This window comes from Betta splendens, chromosome 24 (assembly GCF_900634795.4).
Source record: "Betta splendens chromosome 24, fBetSpl5.4, whole genome shotgun sequence".
Taxonomy (NCBI): Eukaryota; Metazoa; Chordata; class Actinopteri; order Anabantiformes; family Osphronemidae; genus Betta; species Betta splendens.
This window is the reverse complement of record NC_040901.2, coordinates 13,303,290-13,327,456: the sequence shown is the minus strand read 5'-3', so window position 1 is coordinate 13,327,456 and position 24,167 is coordinate 13,303,290. Positions and strand designations below refer to the sequence as shown.

At 50.4% G+C, this 24,167-nt stretch overlaps 4 protein-coding genes across 4 annotated transcripts in view; 3 read left to right on the top strand and 1 right to left on the bottom strand.

Annotated features, from left to right (window-relative positions):
• Window positions 1-4,127: 4,127 nt before the first annotated feature.
• On the bottom strand, window positions 4,128-6,070 carry LOC121202039 (uncharacterized). The gene is made up of 4 exons (XM_041069667.2): window positions 6,036-6,070; window positions 5,489-5,844; window positions 5,349-5,411; window positions 4,128-5,012 (listed from the first exon to the last, which is right to left on the bottom strand). Exons 1-4 carry the CDS (start codon window positions 6,068-6,070, stop codon window positions 4,768-4,770), a joined length of 699 nt encoding a protein of 232 aa, XP_040925601.1. The 3' UTR covers window positions 4,128-4,767.
• Window positions 6,071-11,695: 5,625 nt separating this feature from the next.
• LOC114849842 (fatty acid-binding protein, brain) lies at window positions 11,696-12,574 on the top strand. The gene is made up of 4 exons (XM_029141586.3): window positions 11,696-11,855; window positions 11,928-12,100; window positions 12,167-12,268; window positions 12,361-12,574. The coding sequence occupies exons 1-4, from the start codon at window positions 11,783-11,785 to the stop codon at window positions 12,409-12,411; spliced, it is 399 nt and encodes a 132-aa protein (XP_028997419.1). The 5' UTR covers window positions 11,696-11,782; the 3' UTR covers window positions 12,412-12,574.
• A 588-nt stretch (window positions 12,575-13,162) lies between these two features.
• On the top strand, window positions 13,163-16,594 carry smpdl3a (sphingomyelin phosphodiesterase acid like 3A). The gene is given in 9 exon segments (XM_029141585.2): window positions 13,163-13,360; window positions 13,614-13,827; window positions 14,481-14,625; window positions 14,700-14,796; window positions 15,118-15,281; window positions 15,353-15,533; window positions 15,610-15,734; window positions 15,873-16,025; window positions 16,027-16,594. Coding segments are annotated over 9 exon segments (1,338 nt in total). The 5' UTR covers window positions 13,163-13,269; the 3' UTR covers window positions 16,195-16,594.
• A 4,564-nt stretch (window positions 16,595-21,158) lies between these two features.
• The window catches only part of clvs2 (clavesin 2), a 9,109-nt gene continuing 6,100 nt past the window's right edge, over window positions 21,159-24,167 (top strand). The window contains exons 1-2 of the mRNA XM_029141473.3: window positions 21,159-22,373; window positions 23,316-23,490. Coding sequence (XP_028997306.1) covers window positions 21,985-22,373; window positions 23,316-23,490 — 564 coding nt within the window. The 5' untranslated portion in view covers window positions 21,159-21,984. The remainder of the gene's footprint in view (window positions 22,374-23,315; window positions 23,491-24,167) is intronic.

The window sequence follows — 24,167 nt, the reverse complement described above, 5'->3', positions numbered from 1 at the left end:
CAGGGAATGTTAAGTGATGGTCTGCTGCTCTGAACATTCCTGGCACTGAGATAATAGCTGACATGCTTGTGTGTAATTAAGAATAGAACATATTAAATATTAAACCTGTTTCTACAAAAGCATGAAGGAGACGCCACCAAAAAACCCAAGCGTCTGCAGGTTGAACCAGACTCTGACTCTGCAAAGGTCGAGGAACATCAGACGATGGAGCTAAATGTTTGCTCGTGGGATTTTCCTTCCTCCATCTGAGACTCAATGAAATAAACACACATAAATAGATCCAGCAAAGATGGAAACTGTGGCACCTTTCTCACCATTAGGGCTCTTGGGTCTGAAAATGCACTAATCTTAAAATGACCAGGGCGTCAGTGGCTCTGTACCTGTGTCTGTACCTGTGTCTGTACCTGTGTTTGTACCCGTGTTTGTACCTGTGTTTGTACCTGTGTCTGTACCTGTGTTTGTACCTGTGTTTGTACCTGTGTCTGTACCTGTGTTTGTACCTGTGTCTGTACCTGTGTTTGTACCTGTGTTTGTACCTGTGTTTGTACCTGTGTTTGTACCTGTGTTTGTACCTGTGTTTGTACCTGTGTCTGTACCTGTGTTTGTACCTGTGTTTGTACCTGTGTCTGTACCTGTGTCTGTACCTGTGTTTGTACCTGTGTCTGTACCTGTGTCTGTACCTGTGTTTGTACCTGTGTTTGTACCTGTGTTTGTACCTGTGTTTGTACCTGTGTTTGTACCTGTGTTTGTCACTGACATCAGCAGTGATGGAAGTCAGGGCTTTAAAGGCTGGAATGAAGACATGCATGAATGAAGACCTCTGGCTGACGTGTGGTTTTACACATAGACAGTCACCAAGCTTTTCTAAGATTCATGCAGACGTCACATCTTTACTAACTTGGTTTGAATGTCACAATAAGAGCTCCTGGTCGTTTACAGGCATCCGTTCACCTGCGCTTTGTCTCGTCCACAGCAGAATGTCTGGACGGCGGCAGAGAAACGTTTGTGCTTCCAGCACCAGAACTGCAGTCTGGACCCAGGAGACTGTGAGGCACCACAGGCTGAAGACGAGCAGGAGGATCTCAGTCAGGAGATGATGATGAAGATGCTCGTTCTGAAGCAGGAAGCAGCGCCTTTCTGGATCCTCCTCATGAGGAGCGTCACTGCAGTTTGTTGGTTCACGCTGCAAATGTGAAGTGAAGTGATCAAAGGTTCTCGTGATCATGCTTCAACTGACTCTAACCTGACAAATGCATCCAAGCTGTTACTATTATTAGCTTATTTGCTGTTGTCTGTTGTCAGTGATGCTTCTTTTCCACTTTGAACGGATTTCAGACTTTGCTCATGAATCAGTAACACGTCACTGACGCTGAGGACCACAGTGAGTGAGAGCAGAGGAAGCTCAGCCAGTGGAGCCTGTCGTCTGCATCACTGCGTCTCCGCTCAGGTTCCAGAGCGACGTCTCCCAGAACTCTTCTAGTGGAGGTTCCTCTGAGTCCTGGGAACGCGTTGGCGTCGTCCTCCGTCTCCTGAAGCGCGTTCACAGTCGCTCTCTGTCTTTCAGCGCCCATTCACCGTCATCTTGCTGGAACCCAGAGTTTAGACACATATGAGCTGAGTGAACGCCCCACGAGCGAAGGAGAGGAAATAAAGGGAGAGGAGGTGAGTCAAGGCCGCGTTGGCTCTCACGTCACAGACTCGTTTAGATGGAAGGAAAGAGGCAGAATCCGGATGGACGGATTCACATACGCAGACGGTTTTATTTCTGATCGCGATGCTTCCTTCAACAGGTAAGAACGAATCGAACTCACATTTAATAAAGAAACTACACGTAAATAAAGACTAAAAGCACAAGTATTTGTAACTGGTATCTTTTGATCAGATCTTTTTTCGCTGACTCGACAGCATCGACTGAACGGCGCTCACTCGCTGTCAGGATCGGAACGACTCAGACTTTAAGTTGTGCGAATGTGAAGCAGGACGAGGCCGACTGTGAAGGCGTCACTGGTGGTTTAGCTCAGGACACGCGAGGACGGCGCTGTGTGAACACGGGCGGTGGCTCAGACAGACTGAGGGTCACAGAGCGCTGTTCTCTGGTTGCAGAGGAGGTCACGGGTTCTACACCTGCAGACGGTCCAGTGGATCAGAACATGAACGGGGAGAAGACGCGATGGTTCAGCACCAGTGAGTCATTAATGAGTTGAGCCACGTTAATAACAGCTATGACCTCAGAACTTACACAGAACACACTCACATCCCTGTAACAGCACGCGTTCTCACCAGATCCCTCTTATTTAACTGCAGAACCATCAGGAAAGACCAGTGAACTGGACCCAACAACAGAGAAGCGTCCACCAGAACCCCCTGGAGGTGACGCTCGTGCCTCTCTCTCCTCTCTGAACGACGTGTGATTGTCAGAAAGCACTATTTTCATCATCACTATTCCAGCAGAGCCTCAGACACATTAGACGTTCTTTAAACAGTCTAAACTCCATTGTTTTAGCTTTGTGATATTTTCTGTAATATTTACAATATTTCCGTTTCTGCCACAGTTTGAAAAATGAATGTCATGGATTCAATAAATCAAAGCATGTTTTATTGATTGTTTTATTTTGTTAATTTGTTAGCGATATGCTGTTTTGGGTCTATGTTGGTTCTTTGACCTCGTTCTTAGTTTGCCTTTTGTTCGTTAGTGATACACTGTTCGGGTCTACGTTCTTCTTTGCATTTGTGCAGCCATTCTGTTCTTTCATGCTGTTTGTTTTTGCCTGCTGCGTGCTAATAAACAGTGATTGACCATCCGGGCGTTTTATTTGTGTTGCTTCTCTTACCGTCGGCGGCCGTGGGTCGTAACAGCTGGAACAGTGATGATTTAGACTGAGTGGAGACTAGTCTCTGTAAAGGGTGGGGGTCCGGGAGCACGGCCGCTGGTTGACAGCGTGTCTCCTGAACGGCGCTGCCAGTGTTGATCCTCTCCACCAGAGCTGGTGCTACTCATAACCCTGGTGTCTGAGCTTTTAAGCCCTGCCTTGTTTAGTTTAGTTCAGCCTGTAGTTAAGATCCCTTTAGTTCTTAGCTGGCGTGGCTCAATCCCACCGTGGCTCCGGCCCTGTGCCTTGAATGTACAGTTGTGATGGAGTCGTTCATGCAGACAGAGGCAGATCCTCATCTTTCCCTCGTCCAATGAGAGCGCAGTTATTCGCTCCTCCTCCACTTCTGCTTCCAGAGTCTGTTTAACACTCATCACCCCAGTTTGTAACAAATTGTTCCAAAATGATAAAACAGCATTTCGCTAAAACTGTATGAAAAATTTATTTATTTTCTAGTGCTTTTCCCGTTCGGAGTCGCTGGAGCCTTTCCCAGATTGCTGAGGGGAGGAGGCGGAAAACATCCTGAACAGGTCAGAGCCACAGTGAGACAAACAACCATTCACACACACACCTACGGGCAATGGAGAGAAGCCAGTTGACCTAATCGCTTTTTTGACGTCTTTGTACTGTGTGAGGAAGCCGGAGAACCCACGAGAACAGGGGGAGAACATGCAAACTCCACAGAAAGGCAGTCCCGCCCTGGGAATCGTACCCACACCCTTCTCGCTGTTGTCATGAACCTGGGCTGTTTCTGTGTTTTCTGGTTTGTCATGTTCATTTCCTGTCTTATTTTGCTGTTCCCGGTCTTGGTTCCTGTCTGCTTCAGTTTGGTTCACTTAGTCATGTGTTTACTTCCTGTTTCATTTTCATGCACTTCCGCTTCTGTCCTGTCTTGCCTAGTTCACCTTTGTCTCCTGTCATGTCATCACCAGCTGTGTCTCATCATCAATCACCTCCCTGCATTTAAGCACCTGCACGTCCCTTTGTTCTCTGTCAGTTCGTTGTTTGTTGTGTGCTCAGTTGTCGGATCCACCGTTTGTATCCATGTAAGTGTTCTGGTTTTGCTTTGACTCGTGCCTGCCCTGACTGCGCTTGCCTTGTCCCTGCCTGTACCTCTGCCTGGATACCGTGACCCTCGGTTTTTGACTACTGCCTGCCCGACTTCTGTTTTGCCTGCCGTTCTTGGGTAATGTTGAATAAACTCTGTTCATCTCCGTCGTTCTCATAGTTCACTTCATCGTCATCACACACCTGGAAAACAACAAGCTGAGCTTCAGTCTGTGGTTGAACTGAACTGTTGTCGGCTTCATTCAGACTCAGATCAGCTGTGGTGGAAATTTTCCATAAAGAAGCAGATGAGAGAGTTGTCCTTTTGTGCGATTTATTGAAATAATAAAGAAAATAAAAGTAATGGGGAAAGCAAATCAAAAAGAAAAGAAAACCAGCTGGGGAGATCAGTGCACACACCACGGAGGTGTGATGCAAAGAGCCCACGATCCTCAAGTTGCTTCTGCCTTTTAACCTTTTTCCCTGGACCTGGTGGAATCTCCTTATCACACTGTTGGTGAAGATGTTCATATTACACAGGGAATACACAAGGTTACAGCCTTGGGTCTGGTGAGGCATCAGACAGAAAGGAGCCAGAGCCCAGGGTTGAAAGGCAGACTCAGGCCATGAACAATCGGTCACCTTGAGAGGGAGATAGATTGTCTGTCTGAGAATGTTCAGTTCTGGGTCTAATCAACAAGTACAGAATGCATGGTCACTATACAGAGTCAGAAATGAACACAAAAGCATTAAAGTACAATTTTTCCATTACATCAGCCTGATTTCATTCTGCACTGATTCATTCTTTTATTTGATAATGTGTCATTTGTTGATCAGAAGTCAGACCAGGTCATGGACTCTGTAACTGGTCGTAGACCTTAAACTTACACAGATTTTTTCCATCTGCTTCTTGTTTCCTGATGAGACAAAGACAAATCGGGTCCAGTTCAGCGTCAGTAGAACCAATAACAGCACAAATGTTCCTGTGAATGTTCTGACCCTTAGTTCTCGTCCACATGTTGACGGTAACAACAGAAATGATCAGCGCTGCTAAAGCCACAGACACCATGATGGACCTCAGCACATGAGGGAAACCTGCAAACAATGAAGCACGTGTTCAAATGTTCTGTTCCAGCTCCAGTGTTCAGGAGCCAGAACAAATCCTGGTTCTGGTGCCGTCTGTGCCCGATGTGACAGAAGCTGCTCGGCAGCGTCTCACTGCAGGCGACTGTGGTTCAGTCCAAGCTCATGACCTGCAGCTGGTCTCTGGACACATGGACTGAGGAGCTGAGCCTCGGTTCTGCAGGTCTGTGCTGGTTCTGATGAGTCAGCAGACGTCTCCAACTAAGCTACACTAAGACCTGATGCAACGAAACACAAACAGCTCAAAGCTCTGAAAACCCACTGACAGAAGTAAATGTGATACAGAACCTGTGTGAGGGTCTGGGTCGGTGCTGGTTGTCTCTGCTGATGCTTTGGTTCCTGTTGTGTCGCCTGAACAACAGCGACATGAAGCCAAGTCAACAGTGACACTAAGCAACAAAGCGTGTGACCAGTGAGATGGTCAGTACCCTGTGGTTTGGTTGGGTCACGTCTGCTGGTGGAGGAGACCACGTCTGAGGGTTCTGGAGGTGTTGGTTCAGTAGCAGTCGCTGATCGTCTGAAGGGAAACGTCTCCTTCCTCCCCTCATCATCGGTCACTTCACACGTCAGTGAGTCTGAAAGCGTCTGAAGCTGAGATGTGGTGAACGTCACAGTAGCAGAACAGTCACTCTGTGACTGTGTGTTAGTTTTCAGCCACTTCACTGTGTGTCTGCATGGACCATATCTCTGCACAAAGCAGCGTAAAGTCACCTCATCTGTGTTCTGATGTTCAGAGTCTGGAGACGATGATTGAGACACAAAGACAAGAGTGAAATGAACTTCACTGGTTCAGAATTATTAGAACGGTTCAGTTCATTGATGTAAATACTCACTAGAAACAACAGACAAGTCAACGTGAGCATCTCCACCTATTTGTTCTGATCCATCAAACTGTCTGCAGACGTAAAGACCTTCATGCTGATGTGTGACCTTCTCTACAACCAGAGAACATTTGTCTGTGACTCTCAGTCTGACTGGTTTAGATGCAGCTGCTTCTTTAATCTTTCCATGTTCAAACAGTGAAACTGCTGATGAACGTCCTGATTCACTGAACAGCCACGTAGTTTTGTCACATTGATGCTGATCATAGATCATGTTCCCACAGGGTAAAGTGACGTCGTCTCCAGGTCTCACAGTGAAGCGGTAAAACTGTCCAGTTACTGTTAAGACAAAGACAGAGAGGAATGAATGTGATGTCACCTCCATAGTCTGAGTCTTCATGTGTTTGTAGTCCAACGTTAGAGCCCAGTTCAACCTGAGCTTCATTCACTGCTGGAGCAGAACCAACAGGAAGCTGCAGGTTGGAGCAGGTCTGATGGACGCTGCTGTGACAGCAGTCATTCATCATCATAATAAACACAGACACTGATCCATCAGCACAAACGTGAAGATAAAGGGAAAATACTCACTGGAAACAACAGAGAGAAACACAGAGTCTCCTCCTAGACGTCGTCCTGATGCATCAAACTGTCTGCAGACGTAACGACCCACATCCTGAACTAAGACCTGCTTTATGACCAGAGAACATTTCTCTGTGAGCCTCAGTCTGTTTGATTTAGATTTGGCTGCTTCATGAATCTTCCGATGTTCAAACAATGTAACTGATGATGAACCACTCCTCATCCAGGTGATTCCATCACACTGATCCAGATGTTTTAACCCGTTTCCACAGGTTAAAGTGACGTCATCTCTTTGTCCGACAGTGACGTGTAGATTCTGTCCTGATGACGACGATGATGATGATGATGACAATGATGATGATGATGATGATGATGATGAACAGACAGAAATGTTCATTCAGATCAAATCGTTGTTTCTGCTCTTTCAGTCTCAGTTCTGAACTGATCTCTGTAACAGTAAACATCCTAACGTCTGTGTTAGAGGTGATTCTAGGATTCTTACCTGTGACGTGAAGCATCAGAACCAGAACTAAAGACGCTTGAATCCATCTGAGTTCAACCATCCTGCTTCTCGTCTCTTCTTCAACGTCTGACAGACTCAGTGAAGTCGTTTCCTCTCATTGACCAGTTGAGGCGTCGCTTCCTCTAAATGACTTCATCAAATATTTTTTTTTTCTGTTCTCTCAACTCTTCATTTTATTAAAGATGTAACGTTTTAACTCCAGGAAAAAATAAAATACTTCAACACGTGATGGTGACGATAGGAAACAAACAGCAAAACGTTTATTTACTGTTTATCAGAAAACAAAGAGGCTCGATGACGTTTGACATCACATCAACTGTGTGGAGGGAGAGAAGTTAAGTCAAGTTACTGATCTGAGATCAGTTCTCATTATAGCTACAAACACATGTTTGCGTGTGAGCTGAGTGGAAACGTTAAACTAAGAAGCTGATATCATCACATAAAACGGACGTGTGGTTAACACCTGAATGTTTAACTTCATGTTTTTAAGAAACGAAAAGTTTACGTTTAGAGGAAGCGACACCTCAACTGGTCAATGAGAGGAAACGACTTCACTGAGTCTGTCAGACGTTGAAGAAGAGACGAGAAGCAGGATGGTTGAACTCAGATGGATTCAAGCGTCTTTAGTTCTGGTTCTGATGCTTCACGTCACAGGTAAGAATCATAGAATCACCTCTAACACAGACGTTAGGATGTTTACTGTTACAGAGATCAGTTCAGAACTGAGACTGAAAGAGCAGAAACAATGATCTGATCTAAATGAACATTTCTGTCTGTTCATCATCATCATCATCATCATCATCATCATCATCATCATCATCGTCATCATCATCGTTGTCATCAGGACAGTATCAACACGTCACTGTCAGAGAAAGAGATGGCGCCACTTTAACCTGTGGAAACGGGTTAAAACATCAAGATCAGTGTGATGGAATCACCTGGATGAGGAGTGGTTCATCAACAGTTGCATTGTTTGAACATGGGAAGATTCATGAAGCAGCCAAATCTAAATCAAACAGACTGAGGCTCACAGAGAAATGTTCTCTGGTCATAAAGCAGGTCTTAGTTCAGGATGTGGGTCGTTACGTCTGCAGACAGTTTGATGCATCAGGACGACGTCTAGGAGGAGACTCTGTGTCTCTCTCTGTTGTTTCCAGTGAGTATTTTCCCTTTATCATCACGTTTGTGCTGATGGATCAGTGTCTGTGTTTATTATGATGATGAATGACTGCTGTCACAGCAGCGTCCATCAGACCTGCTCCAACCTGCAGCTTCCTGTTGGTTCTGCTCCAGCAGTGAATGAAGCTCAGGTTGAACTGGGCTCTAACGTTGGACTACAAACACATGAAGACTCAGACTATGGAGGTGACATCACATTCATTCCTCTCTGTCTTTGTCTTAACAGTAACTGGACAGTTTTACCGCTTCACTGTGAGACCTGGAGATGACGTCACTTTACCCTGTGGGAACGTGATCTATGATCATGATCAATGTGACAAAACTACGTGGCTGTTCAGTGGATTAGGACGTTCATCAGTAGTTCCACTGTTTGAATATGGAAAGATTAATGAAGCAGCTGCATCTAAACCAGTCAGACTGAGAGTCAAAGAGAAATGTTCTCTGGTTGTAGAGAAGGTCACACATCAGGATGAAGGTCTTTACACCTGCAGACAGTTTGATGGATCAGAACAAATAGGTGGAGATGCTAACGTTGACTTGTCTGTTGTTTCCAGTGAGTATTTACATCAATGAACTGAACCGTTCTAATAATTCTGAACCAGTGAAGTTCATTTCACTCTTGTCTTTGTGTCTCAATCATCGTCTCCAGACTCTGAACATCAGAACACAGATGAGGTGACTTTAAGCTGCTTTGTGCAGAGATATGGTCCATGCAGACACACAGTGAAGTGGCTGAAAACTAACACACAGTCACAGAGTGACTGTTCTGCTACTGTGACGTTCACCACATCTCAGCTTCAGACGCTTTCAGACTCACTGACGTGTGAAGTGACCGATGATGAGGGGAGGAAGGAGACGTTTCCCTTCAGACGATCAGCGACTGCTACTGAACCAACACCTTCACCTCCAGAACCCTCAGACGTGGTCTCCTCCACCAGCGCTACTAAACCACCACCAACACCAACACCAACACCAACAACAACACCAACAACACCAACAACAACAACAACACCAACAACAACAACAACAACAACAACACCACCACCACCAACACCAACACCACCAACAGCAACAACAACAACAACAACAACAACAACAACAACAACAACAACAACAACAACAACCAGCACCGACCCAGACCCTCACACAGGTTCTGTATCTACTGCGTCTGTGCATTTAATGGTGCAGCATTCATCAGTTTTCTGTCTAAGCTGGTGTTCGTCTGTGTGTTTCTCATTGTTGTTGCTCATGAGGTTAAATTCTCTCATCAGATCAGTCTCACTGGTTCATTATTGTGGCTGTTTGTGTAGCAGCATTTCTGTTTACCGTTGTCGTCATCATTGTGTGGAAGAAACGTAAAGGTGAGAAAACGTTTAAACGTTTAAAACCCAGATTTTCACTTCAACAGTAGCATTCAATTCTTTTTTGTCTGTTTAGGAAACAAAACACAAACTGATGAGAAACGCGGTGAGTTTGAACCAACACAACCACTGAATCTAACTTTCAGGAACTAAAACCTTTGTTGAGCAGTGACTCCGTTTTGTTCATTTCTGTCACGTTAGTCCTTCTGCTCAGTTGGAGCTGAGTCTCATTTAAGTCAGTTCAGTGGACGCGCTCTGAACCCATGTCTCTGTGTGTAGGTTGATCCTGAGGGTGGAGTTCATTACGCCTCCATCCGCTACAGCAGGAAGCTCCGATCTAAAGCCCGGGTAGGAGCTAAGGTACTGAACTAAGAAGTGCTTTCAGTCCAGTTATTACATTTCTCTCCACAGTCATTAAGTCATTAATTGTTCTGATTCCTGTCTGTCAGTCACTGTTTATTCTCTGACTTGTGATTAATGACGTTTCCCTTCAGGGTAAACGAGCTGATGATGATGATGATGATGATGCTGTGACCTACGCTTCCTGCTCCACTGATCCCAGCCTCCTCTACGCTACCATCAACCAACCATGAGAGTTTGTTATTGTGAGCTCACGAGGGTCCAGCTTATTATTACAGGTTTATTAGTGCAGGTGTTGTCTAATTGTGCTGTTTCTGGCTTAACCTAGTTGCCAAACGATAATACACTGATTCTAATCAATCAGGGACCCAGTCCTGGTCCCTGAGGACCTCCGTTCCACTCGCATGCTGTGGTGTTTTTACTGTGTGAGCTTCCACAGAACCAGATTCAGCCAACGCCTCTAAACCTGGTGCAGCTTTGCTCACATTCACACCATCCACAGCCTGGCTGCATATAGAAACCACTGACACCCCCTCCTCCTCCTCCTCTTCCTCTTCGCTGCCTGTGAACAGGTCTTATCTGATGCCCCCATGATGTCAGTCGTACACTAGGCCTTATTTTACATCTGATCATTAGCATGAAACCTCTTCTTTCTGAGGCTGAGCAAATAAATTGTCGGTGGGAAAGTAGAGACTGTGACGTCTTCAGATCAGTTCCAGTGTCATGAGTTCCTTTAATCTCAAACTCTGTACGAGACATTTGACTTGTTTCCTGCTCTTGGTTTTGTTTTATTATCATTTTCATGTATATCAGTGTATTTGCTTAAACGTACAGCGCTAATAAAGCATCAGAAGAAGTACAGACTTTGTCGTTGTGAGCAGACGTCTTCACATCTTGGATCAATCTATTCATAATCATAGATTTCTTTAATGTGTTCAGGACAAGTTCATCACAATAAATAACTAAATAACTTTCAATTAAGCTATAAATGCGCAAGAAGCAGAACCTCCTCTACTGAGTCTCTGTTCATCAGACCTGATGACAGCAGCGTTTCATCCTCTCACCAGATGGTGGCGCCACATCATTTACGCCGGCCTCAGAGATGACGTCATCACTCACCGCATCACCGTAGCTAATGCCTGAAAGAAGCTTCTGATGCTTCATCGGGTCGATGAGAACTGAAACTACAGCTGCTACCAGTGAACTGGGCAAAACATCCATCATCTCACATAAAACAGTTTACACCATTTACAGCAACAACTTCCTTCAGTTCAAACACTGGATATATATTTTACAAATTTGAAAAGGTTTGGAATTATTAGATTCAGAATGAAGTCAGACCAGCGTCTGTGACCATGAGGTGGAACTACAGCATCTCATCCTCATCAGTCACTTTATGAGGTGAGCAGATGTGTCCTCACACAGACGTGGAGCTGCAGTAATTAGTGTGTGGACCATGAGTAAACTGTGGTAATGTTCAGAACAAAGGGCTGCCAGACACGCTGCTTCAAAGCCTGTGTGACAGAACACGAGCTAGAACATTAACCCAGAACCCAAACCTGCAGCTGCTGGAGACACATTTAGAGAAAAGGTGTGAGTTGGTTCTAAAGCCACTTAAATGAATGAATATTAATAATGTCACTGCTGAACCTCCCATGAATGAGACTAATCACATCATTAAACCCACAAATGGGCCAATTTCTCCATTATTCCTCCATCAGACCGTGACCCAGTTCAAAGACCCAATCAGGGGCCAGAGCAGATCTCCTGAGCCAATCAGACGCCGGGCTCCTCCCCCTGCTCGCATAGTAATGAGGCAGCATATTAAGGCAGGAGAGGAGCTGGAGGAGCTGCAGCCGCTCAGTGTGTCTGGACATCACCGCCTCTCCAGCCTTCACCATGGTCGACGCCTTCTGTGCCACTTGGAAACTGGTCGACAGTGAGAACTTCGACGAGTACATGAAAGCGCTGGGTGAGTAACAGCTGATAACAGAGATGCACAGAGCTTGAACGCGGGAGCTGAGCCGCTGTGTTTGACCTGCAGGCGTGGGCTTCGCCACCCGGCAGGTGGGGAACGTGACCAAGCCCACCGTGATCATCAGCCAGGAGGGCGACAAGGTGCTGATCCGCACCCAGAGCACCTTCAAGAACACAGAGATCTCCTTCAAGCTGGGAGAGGAGTTCGACGAGAGCACGGCGGACGACAGGAGCTGCAAAGTAAGTGGAAGTCGTTAAAAAGCAGTTGGACCGAGGATGCGACGCATCGTAACGCATGGCGCTCAGTCCACAGTGAGTCTGGATGGAGACAAGCTGGTCCACGTCCAGAAGTGGGACGGCAAAGAGACCAAGTTCGTCCGGGAAATCAAGGACGGGAAGTTGATCATGGTGAGACGCCGCTGACGCTGATTAACGTCCCGTTGAAGCGTTCGGATTCACTGAATTAAAGCTTTGAACCTGTCTTTTTGTCGCCGCTGCAGAATTTGACCTTTGAGGACGTCCACGCGGTGCGAACGTACGAGAAGGCGTGAGTCCCAGACGCACGTCCTCCACATCGGCTGCTCCTGATTTTATAAACATTGACAGACTGTTGGTTGTGCTCCTCATGTAAACGGCCTCAGGCTGCACATTTTCTAAGGTTTTTATATGAATACGTCTTTACAAGCCTGTGTGAAACATGAAATAAAGAAACAGTGAACGTTCGTGTCTCATGAGTTTGTTGTAAAAGCTCCGTCACATAATCTGGATGAATGAAGGTTTGGGCTGGACGCTGACCTCTGACCTCTGACCTGCATAGAACAGAACAGCCTGAAACATGAGAAACCAACTGAACCCTGTTGCTCAGTGGCTGCGTAGAAGGTTTTTAATTACACCGTTTCTTGTGTAACATTCATGGATCAGACTTTATCGTCTGTCCCAAAGCGAAGCTGTTATTACCTCCTCACAGAAAACCGGCTTCATCTGCTTTCATTAGTTGTAGGTCAAATCAGTGCAGTAGTAAAAGTATGAGCACACTGGTAAAAGTACTACAAATTCAAGTAAAAATACTAATGACAGAATAGAATAGAATGCATTTATTAGTCCCACAGCGGGGAAATTCATTGACAGCAGGAGTTAATGACACGCTGCTTATTAAAAGTCTAATCTTTATTCCGTAGTTTATTCGTTCAAGTGAAGCTGGTGTCATTAGTTTAATACATCAGTAAATGCTCTTATTTACCTGCCAGGAACCGTCCGTCTTCCTAAGCCCCGCCCCCCAAACATCAAAACAGGGAAGTCACGTGACCGCGCCGACCGCGGACTTCCTGTTTTCACAGCGGGACACTGACCCGTCGGGTTCCGTAGCTGAGACGCAGCTTCTGTCAGGTTCTGCCGAACCTCGCTGTAAAATGCTGGAGCTCCACACGTTCGTGCTGCTCTGCTGCTCCGCGGCTCCGCTCTGGGCGGCACCGACCCGAAGCCACCTGCCGCCGGGCACAGGTGAGACCAGAGCCGAGCCTGGTTCTGCTGGTTCCGCAGGTTCTGCTGAGGCTGTGGAACATCTCCTCCTATAGGTTTTAACGAACGTGTCAAGTTTTCCTTTTGGACCTTTCACTTGTGTTAGTTCTACTTTAAAATGGTGATTTAAAGTGTTAAACTTTCATTGTGTCAGTAAGTTATTTTCCAGTTTAAATGGGACGTTCCTAAACCAAAGTGAGCTCGGGTTTCACTGGACCTCCCCCTCCGTGTCCAGCCAGGTTCTGGCACATCACCGACCTCCACCTGGACCCCAGCTACCACCTGGGCCCGGATCCCACCACGGTCTGCTTGTCGTCCAAAGGAGCGGCGGCCTCCGGCGCCGGCGTGTTCGGGGACTTCCTGTGCGACTCTCCGTTCAGCCTCATCCGGTCCGCCTTCACCAGCATGGCGGCGCTCACGCAGCCGCAGGACTTCATCATATGGACCGGGTCAGTGGAACCGCTGGGAGTTCAGCCTCTCATAGGAACAATATGTGCGGCTTTGCGGTAGTTTCACATCCTCATTCCGGTGTTCGGACCGGAGCGTGACGCAGCTGAATTCCTCCCGACCCGTGATCAGGCGACAAAGACAGGCAGGTTCTGCTGCTTCAGGGTCTGAGGACCGGTGCCACTCGCCAGGCTTCATTACTGTTGGACTGTGAATCCTGGAGGACACGAGGTGAGAAGTGTCACTTGCTGCTGGAGACCAGAACCACAGCTCCGCTCTGTGCTTTATTGTTTCCTGTGGTTTGAGGTTGAGCAGCCAAATGAGCCGCAGTCATCACAGTTCTGTAGCGTGATCCTCACCTGGACTCAGGTGCAGCCGGTTCTCTGTGTTCTGAAGGAAAAGACATGACAGAACATAGAACGCTGCAAGCTTCAGTTCCCTCAGCGCTGCATTAATTACGCTGCTTTGAAGGACTCCCTGGGGGAGGATTGGGCCCAGTTTAGCTGAGCTCTGTTGTAGTTGGGTTCTGTAGCACAGGTTCCTCTTTCTTACGTCGTCACAACAGGAGTCACGTGCTTTATTATAACTCTGACGTACGATCGTGCGAAGCTTCGCGCCCGCTCTGCTTTAATAGATTTACTCCCGTCTCCCACAGAGACAGCCCCCCTCACGTCCCTGTGGACAAACTCTCCACGGACGCGGTGGTGCAGGTGATCGCTAACATGACGCACACCCTCAGGCAGCACTTCCCCCAGCTCACCGTCTACCCGGCGCTGGGGAACCACGACTACTGGCCCCAGGTAGCGTTTCAGCAGCAGCCGTGAGTCCGACAGCGTCCTGGTGACGGAGGACTTCTGGTTTGTCTGTGTTGCAGGACCAGATGCCCGATTCCACCAACGCCGTGTACGAAGCTGCTGCTGAGCTGTGGAAACCGTGGCTGCAGCCGGAAGCTCTGTCCACGCTGTCGCGAGGTAACGGCTGGCGAGGAACGCGTCGGGTCTGAAGCTTCCAGAGCTGCAGAAGGCAGAGTTTAGGTCCAAATGAGGAAGGAGCACGTGTAATAATAAAATAATACAAATCTATTAGACTTAATATTATTAGAATGAACATGAGACAGGAGTCAAACTCCTTCCTGCGCCGGTCACTATGTAACGTGTTTATTGTCTGGAAGCAGTAATTAAACAGGTGATCGCCTCAAACAGCCATGAGCAGTGATAATGTGGTTTCTGCAGAGTGACATTAAACTCCACGTGTTCAGTTCAGTAACGGGCCGCTCCGCTCCGCTCCTGTAGGAGGCTTCTACTCGCAGCTGGCCCGGCCCGGCCTGCGCATCCTGAGTCTCAACACCATCCTGTACTACGGGCCCAACCGCGCCACCAGGAACGCGACGGACCCGGCTGGACAGTTCAAGTGGCTGGAGGCGACTCTGCAGGACGCGGCTCGGAACCAGGAGAAGGTCCAGGTCATTGCGCGTAGACCGCTGCTCTGGTCAGCGCTGCTCTGTTCACCGGGACCCTTGTGCCGCAGGTTTACATCATCGCCCACGTTCCCGTGGGCTTCCTGCCGTTCGCCAGCGGCACCACCGCCATGAGGGCCGGCGCCAACGAGCGGCTGGTCTCCGTCTTCAGGCGCTACAGCCACGTGATCGCGGGGCAGTTCTACGGCCACACGCACCGCGACAGCGTCATGGTGCTGCTGGACCGGCGAGGTGCGACGGGACGGGACGGGTCCGGAGCGCGCGCTGGGTCACAGAAGCGGCTGAGCCCGTTCGCTTTGCTTTGCAGGTGAAGCGGTGAGCTCGGCGTTCGTGGCCCCGGCGGTGACGCCCATCAGGAACGTTCTGGAGGCGTATTCCAACAACCCGGCCTTCAGAACCTACTGGTACCACACCGGAGACTACTCGCTGAGGGTAGGTTCCTCTGCATGAGGTTGATGTGAAGAACGCGTGGTCACAGATTAGACAAGCGTGACTTTGAGTGATTAATCACGGCGCCGCTCACACAAAGCGGCCGCTGGCACTGAGTCCCGCGTCCTCTCTGCTCTGAAGGACGTCTGGCAGTACTTCTTGAACCTGACGGAAGCCAACCAGAAACAAAGGTCTGACTGGAGGCTGGAGTACGTCATGAGCGAGGCCTTCGGGCTGACGGACCTGCAGCCACGCAGCCTGCTGCAGCTGGGCCTGAGCCTGCTGCCGGCCCCGCTCCAGAACCTTCCCCACGTACTTCAGCCACTACATGGTGGACTACGACCGCAGCATCACGTGTGAGGGCGAGTGTCAGCTGCGGCAGGTGTGCGCCGTGCTCCACATGGACCGGCCGTCCTACTCCAAGTGCGTCTCAGAGCGGCGAGCGGGTTTCTCTCAGCTCTGATCACGACTCCTTGTGATGATTCCACTTGTTTATCGAGGATGATCAAGGCGTTTGAGGGTCTCATGATTTGGTTGGACACACAGCTGCCTGATTAGTGTGTTGATCCACGTACTGTATGATTGTATTAATTGTGTAACCGGTTCTGGTTCCTGCTGTGCTGCTGCTTCTTCTGGGATTTCCTCGTCTTTCATTTGTTAAGTTGACTTTTACTGTGACGTTGCACTTTATGACTTCATCTGTCACTTTTTAATGTACGTGTGTGTTTTTAAAGTCTGCTTTGCCTCAGAGCCATCAATCAAAACTGTAAAGCATGGAAATATGATTGTTGGGGTTTGATACTGTTCTGTTTCATGCGATTGGAGCCGCAGCATCAAAATAAAACGTGAAGGGAGAAGCTGAAGTCTGGTGAAGTCGTCTGTAGCGCCAGATTAAGCTGCTGTTTGCAGCCGCGTGCTGCGTGTAGCAGAGCCTTCACTCCTACAGGCTGCTGCAGACTGACCTCGTCTGACCCGCTCAGTCTGCCTCCCCCCTCACACCCCCTTCTCACCCCTCCCACCCTCACCCCACCCTCTTCCAGAAACTCCTCTTCCTTTATCACCCCCCCCCCCCACACACACACACCACCACCACCTCCTCTTTGTCCCTTTGTCTCCAAATGTTGGCTACTCTCGTCCTGAAGCTTTTTGTAACTGTGTCACCAGGATCCAAACACAGAAACGTGGACGTTGTGTAACGTTTCGCTGCCTCAGAGAAGCTCCAGGACTGAATCTCTACTTTGTGTGTGTTCCTCAGCGTTTTCCCCCTCGTTCCCCCTCCGTCCTTATTATTCTCCTCAGGCTTGGCCTCAGCCGGTGCCCGACACAACGTAACCGTGGAGACGGGGTTGGTGGCCAGCATGGTGATGCATCGCCACGGTAACGGCAGAAAGGCTCCCAGTCCTCTGAATCCACCTCTGAGATCAGCCTGGAGGCCATGGTTGAACCGCTGACCTGCCAATTAGATACAGCAAATAAAGCTGTGTGTTTGGATGAGGGTGAGGTCTGCGGCTCAGCTCACTCGGCTGCTGAGAACCTTCCAGAGTGAAGCCCCAGATGATTCAAGTAAACGCGTGAGGAGTTTAACAGTGGACAGAAAGCCTGAGTGGCTCCTCAGGATGAGGGACGGTGCTTCTGCTGAGCAGGAGCAGGCGTTTGGTTCCTTCTGCAGCTGCTGCAGCTTCAGAGCGGTTCTCGCGGCTCCTCGGGTTGGTTGCATTAAAGCAGCTGATCTCTCAGCAGGGGTCCGTGACCGTGGACGACCTCCCTCCTCCTCAACCTCCACTAATCTGTGTTTGGAACAGACCTCGTCTGGAGCAGAGGCTTTGTGCTGTCGGTCGACTGCTTGGATGCAGGAATGAGACCGAACGTCAGTATCAGGTGTGAGGCTGAAGCTCAGCTTTGTGTTGACTCATCACTGACCGACCATCAGTTACTTATGTTTATCCACATAACTCCACATAAAGCCTATCCACATAACTCCACATAAAGCCTCTTTCATCGCGCTGCTCCCCCGTGTGATATTCCTTCACACCCAAGTCCCACAGAGTCGATAATGGAGGGAGAGCGAACGAGGGGGGTCTTTAGTCTCATGCTTCACTAGTAATTCGTCAGCGGCATGAATGGAGTCCTTCATCAGTGATGGAGACACTAACAATCAGTCTGAGGGTGTGTGTGTGTGTGTGTGTGTGTGTGTGTGTGTGTGTGTGTGTGTGTGTGTGTGTGTGTGTGTGTGTGTGTGTGTGTCTTTCCATTGTTGTTGGGTCATTTGGACATTTCCAGGCAGGTTCAGGGTTCGTGTGTGTAGTGATGAGGAATGCATGATGTACGGGAGTGTCCTCACAAAGACAGAAGCCCTGCGGTGTGTGTGTGTGTGTGTGTGTGTGTGTGTGTGTGTGTGTGTGTGTGTGTGTGTGTGTGTGTGTGTGTGTGTGTGTGTGTGTCCAGTGGGGGTCCAGGCTCAGACTTCCTTTAAGCCTCTTTGAGCCTGATGGCTCCTTTGTGTGGCTCCACATAGGCTGTTCTCCCTCAGCCAATCAGCTTCGCTGTGTGATGGAGCCGAGCTGGGCCAGCGTCCACCCCATAATATGCAAAGGAGGCGAAGACAAGAACTATTCTGTAGCAAAGTGGAAAAGTACGTTTATGTCCACTGGTGACACAGTTAAAGCATCGAGACTCGTCTGGTGCAACAAGCATGAATAAGTCCCACAGGAAGTGGAGCAATATTAAAAAAACAAGCACCGTGAATGGAATGGTGTTTCTTGATCATGTGTTTATGACATCACAGCTCAATGAATCTGTCGGAACCAGCAGAGCCGGGTCTCTGGCTGCGGGTCAGCGCGTGGTTTTACTACGAGGACCTGGATCCGCGTCCAATCAGAGGCCGAGGCCGTAGCGTGAGCGCCGCGTTTCCCACTGGAGTAACGCTATTGTGTGGAGGCACAAAGCTGCGATTGTGGAGCTGCTGAGGAATCTGTGAATGGACCGCGGAGCAACAAAGGCCTCAGCCTCACTGCTCCCAGCGTGTGTGAGACGCTGAAGCAGCAACGGCCAAGAGCACGACACGGTTCGTTTCCTGTTCTGAAATGAAAACAGGTGATGAAGGAAGTCTGGGCCGGTCCATGTTCCGGTTAACGAGCAGAACCAGGACTGCTGGTTGCGTCAGGGCCCGTCCGGTTAACGAGCAGAACCAGGACTGCTGGTTCTGTCAGGGCCCCTCTGGTTAACGATCAGAACCAGGACTGCTGGTTCTGTCAGGGCCCGTCCGGTTAATGAGCAGAACCAGGACTGCTGGTTCTGTCAGGGCCCGTCCGGTTAACGAGCAGAACCAGGACTGCTGGTTCTGTCAGGGTTAATGAGCAGAACCAGGACTGCTGGTTCTGTCAGGGCCCCTCTGGTTAATGAGCAGAACCAGGACTGCTGGTTCTGTCAGGGCCCCTCTGGTTAACGAGCAGAACCAGGACTGCTGGTTGTATCAGGGCCCCTCTGGTTAACGATCAGAACCAGGACTGCTGGTTCTGTCAGGGCCCGTCCGGTTAATGAGCAGAACCAGGACTGCTGGTTCTGTCAGGGCCCGTCCAGTTAATGAGCAGAACCAGGACTGCTGGTTCTGTCAGGGCCCGTCAGGCTGAACATCCCCGGCCCATCGCTCTGCTGCCTTCAGGGTCACTGGGTTTGTCCTCAGGGAGCTTCATGCAGGAGGAGCAGGGCTGAGGTCTAATGTCTTTGATCTCTGCAGAGGTCGCAGCCCTTTTATTCCACCTGATCCACACTGAGCTCCAGGTCTGAACCCGGGAGGAGACGTGGGGCTCAGAAGCCAGTTTGTCTCAGACAATGACGGCTCCTTCTCTTTGAGTTGGAGGAAACTCTGACACTGACGCTGTGCTGCCACCTGCTGTTTCTGTGGCGTCACAGCCATGTGCATCTCTGATTTTCCATCCTTTCTGCTCCTCGATGACGTCATTCGCCCTGAGTGCTCTTATTTTGGCAGGACGCTCCTAGCTTCCCCTCTGAGGCTCCGCCCACACTCACCTGCAGCTGCTCTGTAATCATTTAAGACAGCCTTTAACACCGAGAAGCCTCTGGCCTGGTTGCCATAGTGACGTCATCATACCAGTATGACAACATACAAGCAGCCTCCCGTTTACTGCCTGGTGGTTTGACAGTGATCTGATCTACAAACCGTTTGTCCCTCTTGTTGCTGGAAGAGGCGCTGACCCGCATGCGTCCAGCAGAGGGCGCCGTCGTCCTCCGAGTCTGGATCTGCTGCTGCTTCAGATACTTCACTTGTTTTTATTTTCAGATTCTTTTTGCGCATTTTCATTGAGTCAGATCAGAGTTGAACTGAATTCTTCTGGTTGTTTTGATGGTGTGAGCTCTTTAGTTCCAGGTTTCTTGCCGCTTGTTCACTTGGAGACTTTTAAATAATAACTTATGATGTGATTCATGTTACTTTTAAAAGTCTTTGATGCGATAAACACTTCCTGCATCCTCTAGAACGAATGGAGCAGCAGTCGTGTCTAATAAAGGACGAGCCGATTCATTCTAGAGGCCTGTAACATGATGGACAGACTCAGAACCAACCTGCTTCAAACAGGTCCAGTTGCAGTGGCTGATGTTCTGCTCAGTGCTGATTGAGAACCGGAGCTAATTCCAGTTCACTGGAAGCGTCGCACGGCATCAGAGCCGAGGGCGGTTCCCCCCGACCCCCCCGGACCCGACCCGTTCCCTGAGCCCCTCCTTTCATCAGCCCGTCCCAACCCCCACCCACAGATTATCCACACTCTGTCCTGATCCAGTGCCCAGGCAGCTTTTATGTTCATCATGTGATTATTTGTGAAAAAACAGTGATGAGCAACTGAGCGCTGACCCGAGTCAGCGGAGCAGCAGCACTTTGCTTTGTGTTTAATTCAGCTGGAAATGAGGGGAACAATCAGTCCTGATACGGACTGAGGTTCTGTTCTACTTCGTCTGGAGACTCTGATCCGAACCCACAGAGTCAAAGCAGGTGGATCAGAGCACTGGAAACCAGTGGCTGCTGCTGGTCCGATTCCAGCCTGTGATGCAGGTTTCGCTGTGGCTCAAACCCTGAGCTCCACAGTGGAGCAGAGAACAGAAAGGACCGGGTTCACGTCACGTCCTCCACGATGCTCCACAAGATGGAACCACGTCAGTGCTGATGTCTCCTATGTCCAGGTGGTTTCAGCCCGGTGCAGAGGCAGCAGCTGCCAGGGTTCAGCATCCTCCATTCACTCCCTCTGCGTTCACAGCTCCACCTTCGCCCCTTGTGCTGCCACTTTCTCTCTCCTTCCCCCGCATCTGTTTCCTTTCCGGCTCCACGCCCCCTCCTCCCCCCTCCTCCCCCTCCTCCCTGCCCCCCGCTGGTGGCGTCCACACGTCGACCAGAAAGAGGACTCATCCTCTCATGCTGTCACTCACTTTTAGCAGCGAACAGACGGCAGCAGCATCAGCATCAGGAGGAGGAGGAGGAGGAGGAGGAGGAGGGAGAGCGGAGACGGTAATCCCCCTCACCCCGCCCCGCCCCTCCCCACGAGCCACAAACCGGAGGCAGGAGGGGACCACAGCCTCGCGGGACACCTGCTTTTGGACACATCCTCGTCAAGGCGGCGTCATTTCGGCGTTGGATGCTGATGGAGGCAGCGGTGACGAGCGGCGGCGGTGATTAAACAGCCCCGAACCGGTGACGCTGACGCGGTGACGGAGCGGCACCAGCAGCGGCACCAGCAGCGGCACCAGCAGCGGCACCAGCAGCTCCCTCGGTCGTGGCGAAGGCGGAGGCGGAGGCTCGCTGCTGATGGTGCTGATGCTGATCTAGCGCGCGCCGCAGCCTCGTGCCGCATTTCCTGGCCGCCGCCGCGAGCGACGCCGAGGAGACTGTGATGCTGTCGTCGCCACTGAGCCTCAGGAAGCGCGAGACGGAGCAGAGCGGCTGCGACATGGAGGCGAGCGGCCGCTCGGGCCGCTGCGACCAGCAGGTCGGACGGAGCGCCTGAAGCCCGGTTCGGGACCCGACGCGTGCGTTGAGTTGAATTAGTGGACTTGAATGTTCCGTGCGCAGCAGTGAACGTCCCACTTCCCGACAATGCATCACAGGAGCATCGTGTTCCCCACAGCAGCGCGTGTTCCGCTTCTACACAGCGGCCGCTGAGCAGAAAAACCCCTCCGACTACTTCCCGCACTTCACCCTGTTGCTGGAGACGCCTGGTTGTGTCGCTCCAGCGGTTCCGAGCGAAGGATGACTCACCTGCAGGCGGGTCTGTCTCCAGAGACCCTGGAGAAGGCCAAGGCGGAGCTGAAGGAGAACCCGGACACGCTGCACCAGGACATCCAGGAGGTCCGGGACATGATCATCACCCGGCCCGACATCGGCTTCCTCCGGACCGACGACGCCTTCATCCTCCGCTTCCTCCGGGCCCGGAAGTTCAACCACTTCGAGGCGTTCCGGCTGCTGGCCCAGTACTTCGAGTACCGCCAGCAGAACCTGGACATGTTCAAGAACCTGAAAGCCACGGACCCGGGCATCAAGCAGGCGCTGAAGGACGGCTTCCCCGGCGTGCTCTCCAACCTGGACCGCTACGGCAGGAAGATACTGGTTCTGTTCGCGGCCAACTGGGACCAGAGCAGGTAAAGCAGAGGCCGAGGAGACCTCATCAGACACACAGAACCAGACAACGGGTCGTTTAAAAGCCATTAGGACCCAGTGAAGCTGGTTAATGGTGCCGTTTGTTCAGCTCCATGAAGCTTTGTTTACACTGAGAAGCTGATGTAAAGGAAATGTCCAGTCGCGTCGCGGCTGGTACTGGACCAGTGAAGTGGGTTAGAGGAACCACGGCAGGAAGGTGTCGGTCCGTTACATCATTGTTTCTGTTCATTGTCTGTAAATAAAGCAGCCTCAGACCAAAACTAGCAGCGCTTCGTCCTGTCGCTCAGTAAAGAGGAACTTCACTGACTCTTCACGTGATTGGAGCTTTGAGCGTTCACAGTTCTGATGACTGAAGGTTGAAGGTCCCGCGGGCCTTCATCCTCCTCCTCCTCCTCCTCCTCCTGTTGGAGATAAATGCTCCCTGTTGCTGTTACGTCACAGTCAAATCCTCGTCTGCAGTGACTGAGTGCTTTTGTATCCAGGCAACGGTCAAAGAGACAGGAAGTGGTTCTGTTCAGCTTCAGTAGAGGGTTCGGTCCAGTCGGTGTTTGAAAACCTAGATGAGCTCGTCTCACCTGTTCAACAACCAAAGCGTGATGTAACAGGCTGCAAGCTTGACTTCAGCCTTTGTCCTCTGAGCGTAAATGCAGCTTTGGAGTCCGTAGTTCCCTTTAATTCCTCTTTAGCGTCATAGCAGGATTCTGGTTCTGATCCGTGTCAGTGAGCTAACGAGGACAGGAACCGTGACTGCTGAGTAGGACGGGTCCAAACCAGCGACACCAGTGACACCAGTGACACCAGTTAGAGCAGCAGCAGCAGCTCTCTTTACGCCTGAAGCCAATTCATCTGATTAATAAGTCATTGTGTCCATGTAAAGGCGGCGTCTGAGCCGCTGCCCAGTCATGACGTGCTCCTCTCCTCAGGTACACCTTCGTGGACATCCTGAGGGCCATCCTCCTGTCGCTGGAGTCCATGATCGAGGACCCGGAGCTGCAGGTCAACGGCTTCATCCTCATCATCGACTGGAGCAACTTCACCTTCAAGCAGGCGTCCAAGCTGACGCCCAGCATGCTGCGCCTGGCCATCGAGGGGCTGCAGGTAGGGGGTGCTGGGGGGGGGCTGGGGGGGGGGGGGGGGGGGGGGGTGCATGAGAAGAACACGGCCCTTCCTCACACTGTTGGCGCTGCTGCTTGTATTTAGCAGGATGAGTCTCAGATAATAGTGTATCTGCTTCTCTGATTAAAGCCACTTCAGCACAGTTGTGGGTTGTGGGTCATCGTGGACGTGAGGCCCGCGTTGGGAGGACCTGGTGTCGTCTGGTGTTGGTGCTGATCCGGTCGACCGTGACTCCACGTTCTGACGCGTCTCCAGCTCCGATCGCAGCCTGACTTGTTGCTGAGCTCTGAGTCACTGTCAAACGCTGGGACACAGGACTCATGGAACCACCAGCACTCAGTTTCTCCATAAACTCTTTACCTCAGCGTTTCTCCTCTTGTTTCATCTGACGCTGAAACGAGCCGACAGCGAAGCGAACGGCAGCAGCGTTCCATCGCTTCACTTGTCCGTCTGCGATCGGATCAGAGCGAGGCGGCGCTCGCGTCCACGTTCCGCTGCCTCGGCCTGACTCGTTCGTCATGGCAACGAGGCTGCTGCATGTAGGACACATGTCTGGGGATGCGATGAGCACAGCAGCGTCTGCTGGCAGCTCCAGCAGCCAGCGATTAGATGGAGCCCGCTGCCCGTTAGCACCGGAGGAGGAGGAGGAGGGGGGGGGG

What these genes read in the sequence shown, in the direction of transcription:
- LOC121202039 (XM_041069667.2), bottom strand. Translation starts at nt 6,070, where the DNA reads ATGGAAAGATTAAAGAAGCAGCTGCATCTAAACCA. An exon ending in AAGCAGCTGCATCTAAACCA is followed by an intron (nt 5,845 to 6,035) that starts GTCAGACTGAGA and finishes ATTCTGAACCAG; the next exon opens with TGAAGTTCATTTCACTCTTG. An exon ending in CGACCCAGACCCTCACACAG is followed by an intron (nt 5,013 to 5,348) that starts GTTCTGTATCAC and finishes CATTGTTTGCAG; the next exon opens with GTTTCCCTCATGTGCTGAGG.
- LOC114849842 (XM_029141586.3), top strand. Translation starts at nt 11,783, where the DNA reads ATGGTCGACGCCTTCTGTGCCACTTGGAAACTGGTCGACAGTGAGAAC. An exon ending in CGAGTACATGAAAGCGCTGG is followed by an intron (nt 11,856 to 11,927) that starts GTGAGTAACAGC and finishes TTTGACCTGCAG; the next exon opens with GCGTGGGCTTCGCCACCCGG. An exon ending in CGGACGACAGGAGCTGCAAA is followed by an intron (nt 12,101 to 12,166) that starts GTAAGTGGAAGT and finishes CATGGCGCTCAG; the next exon opens with TCCACAGTGAGTCTGGATGG.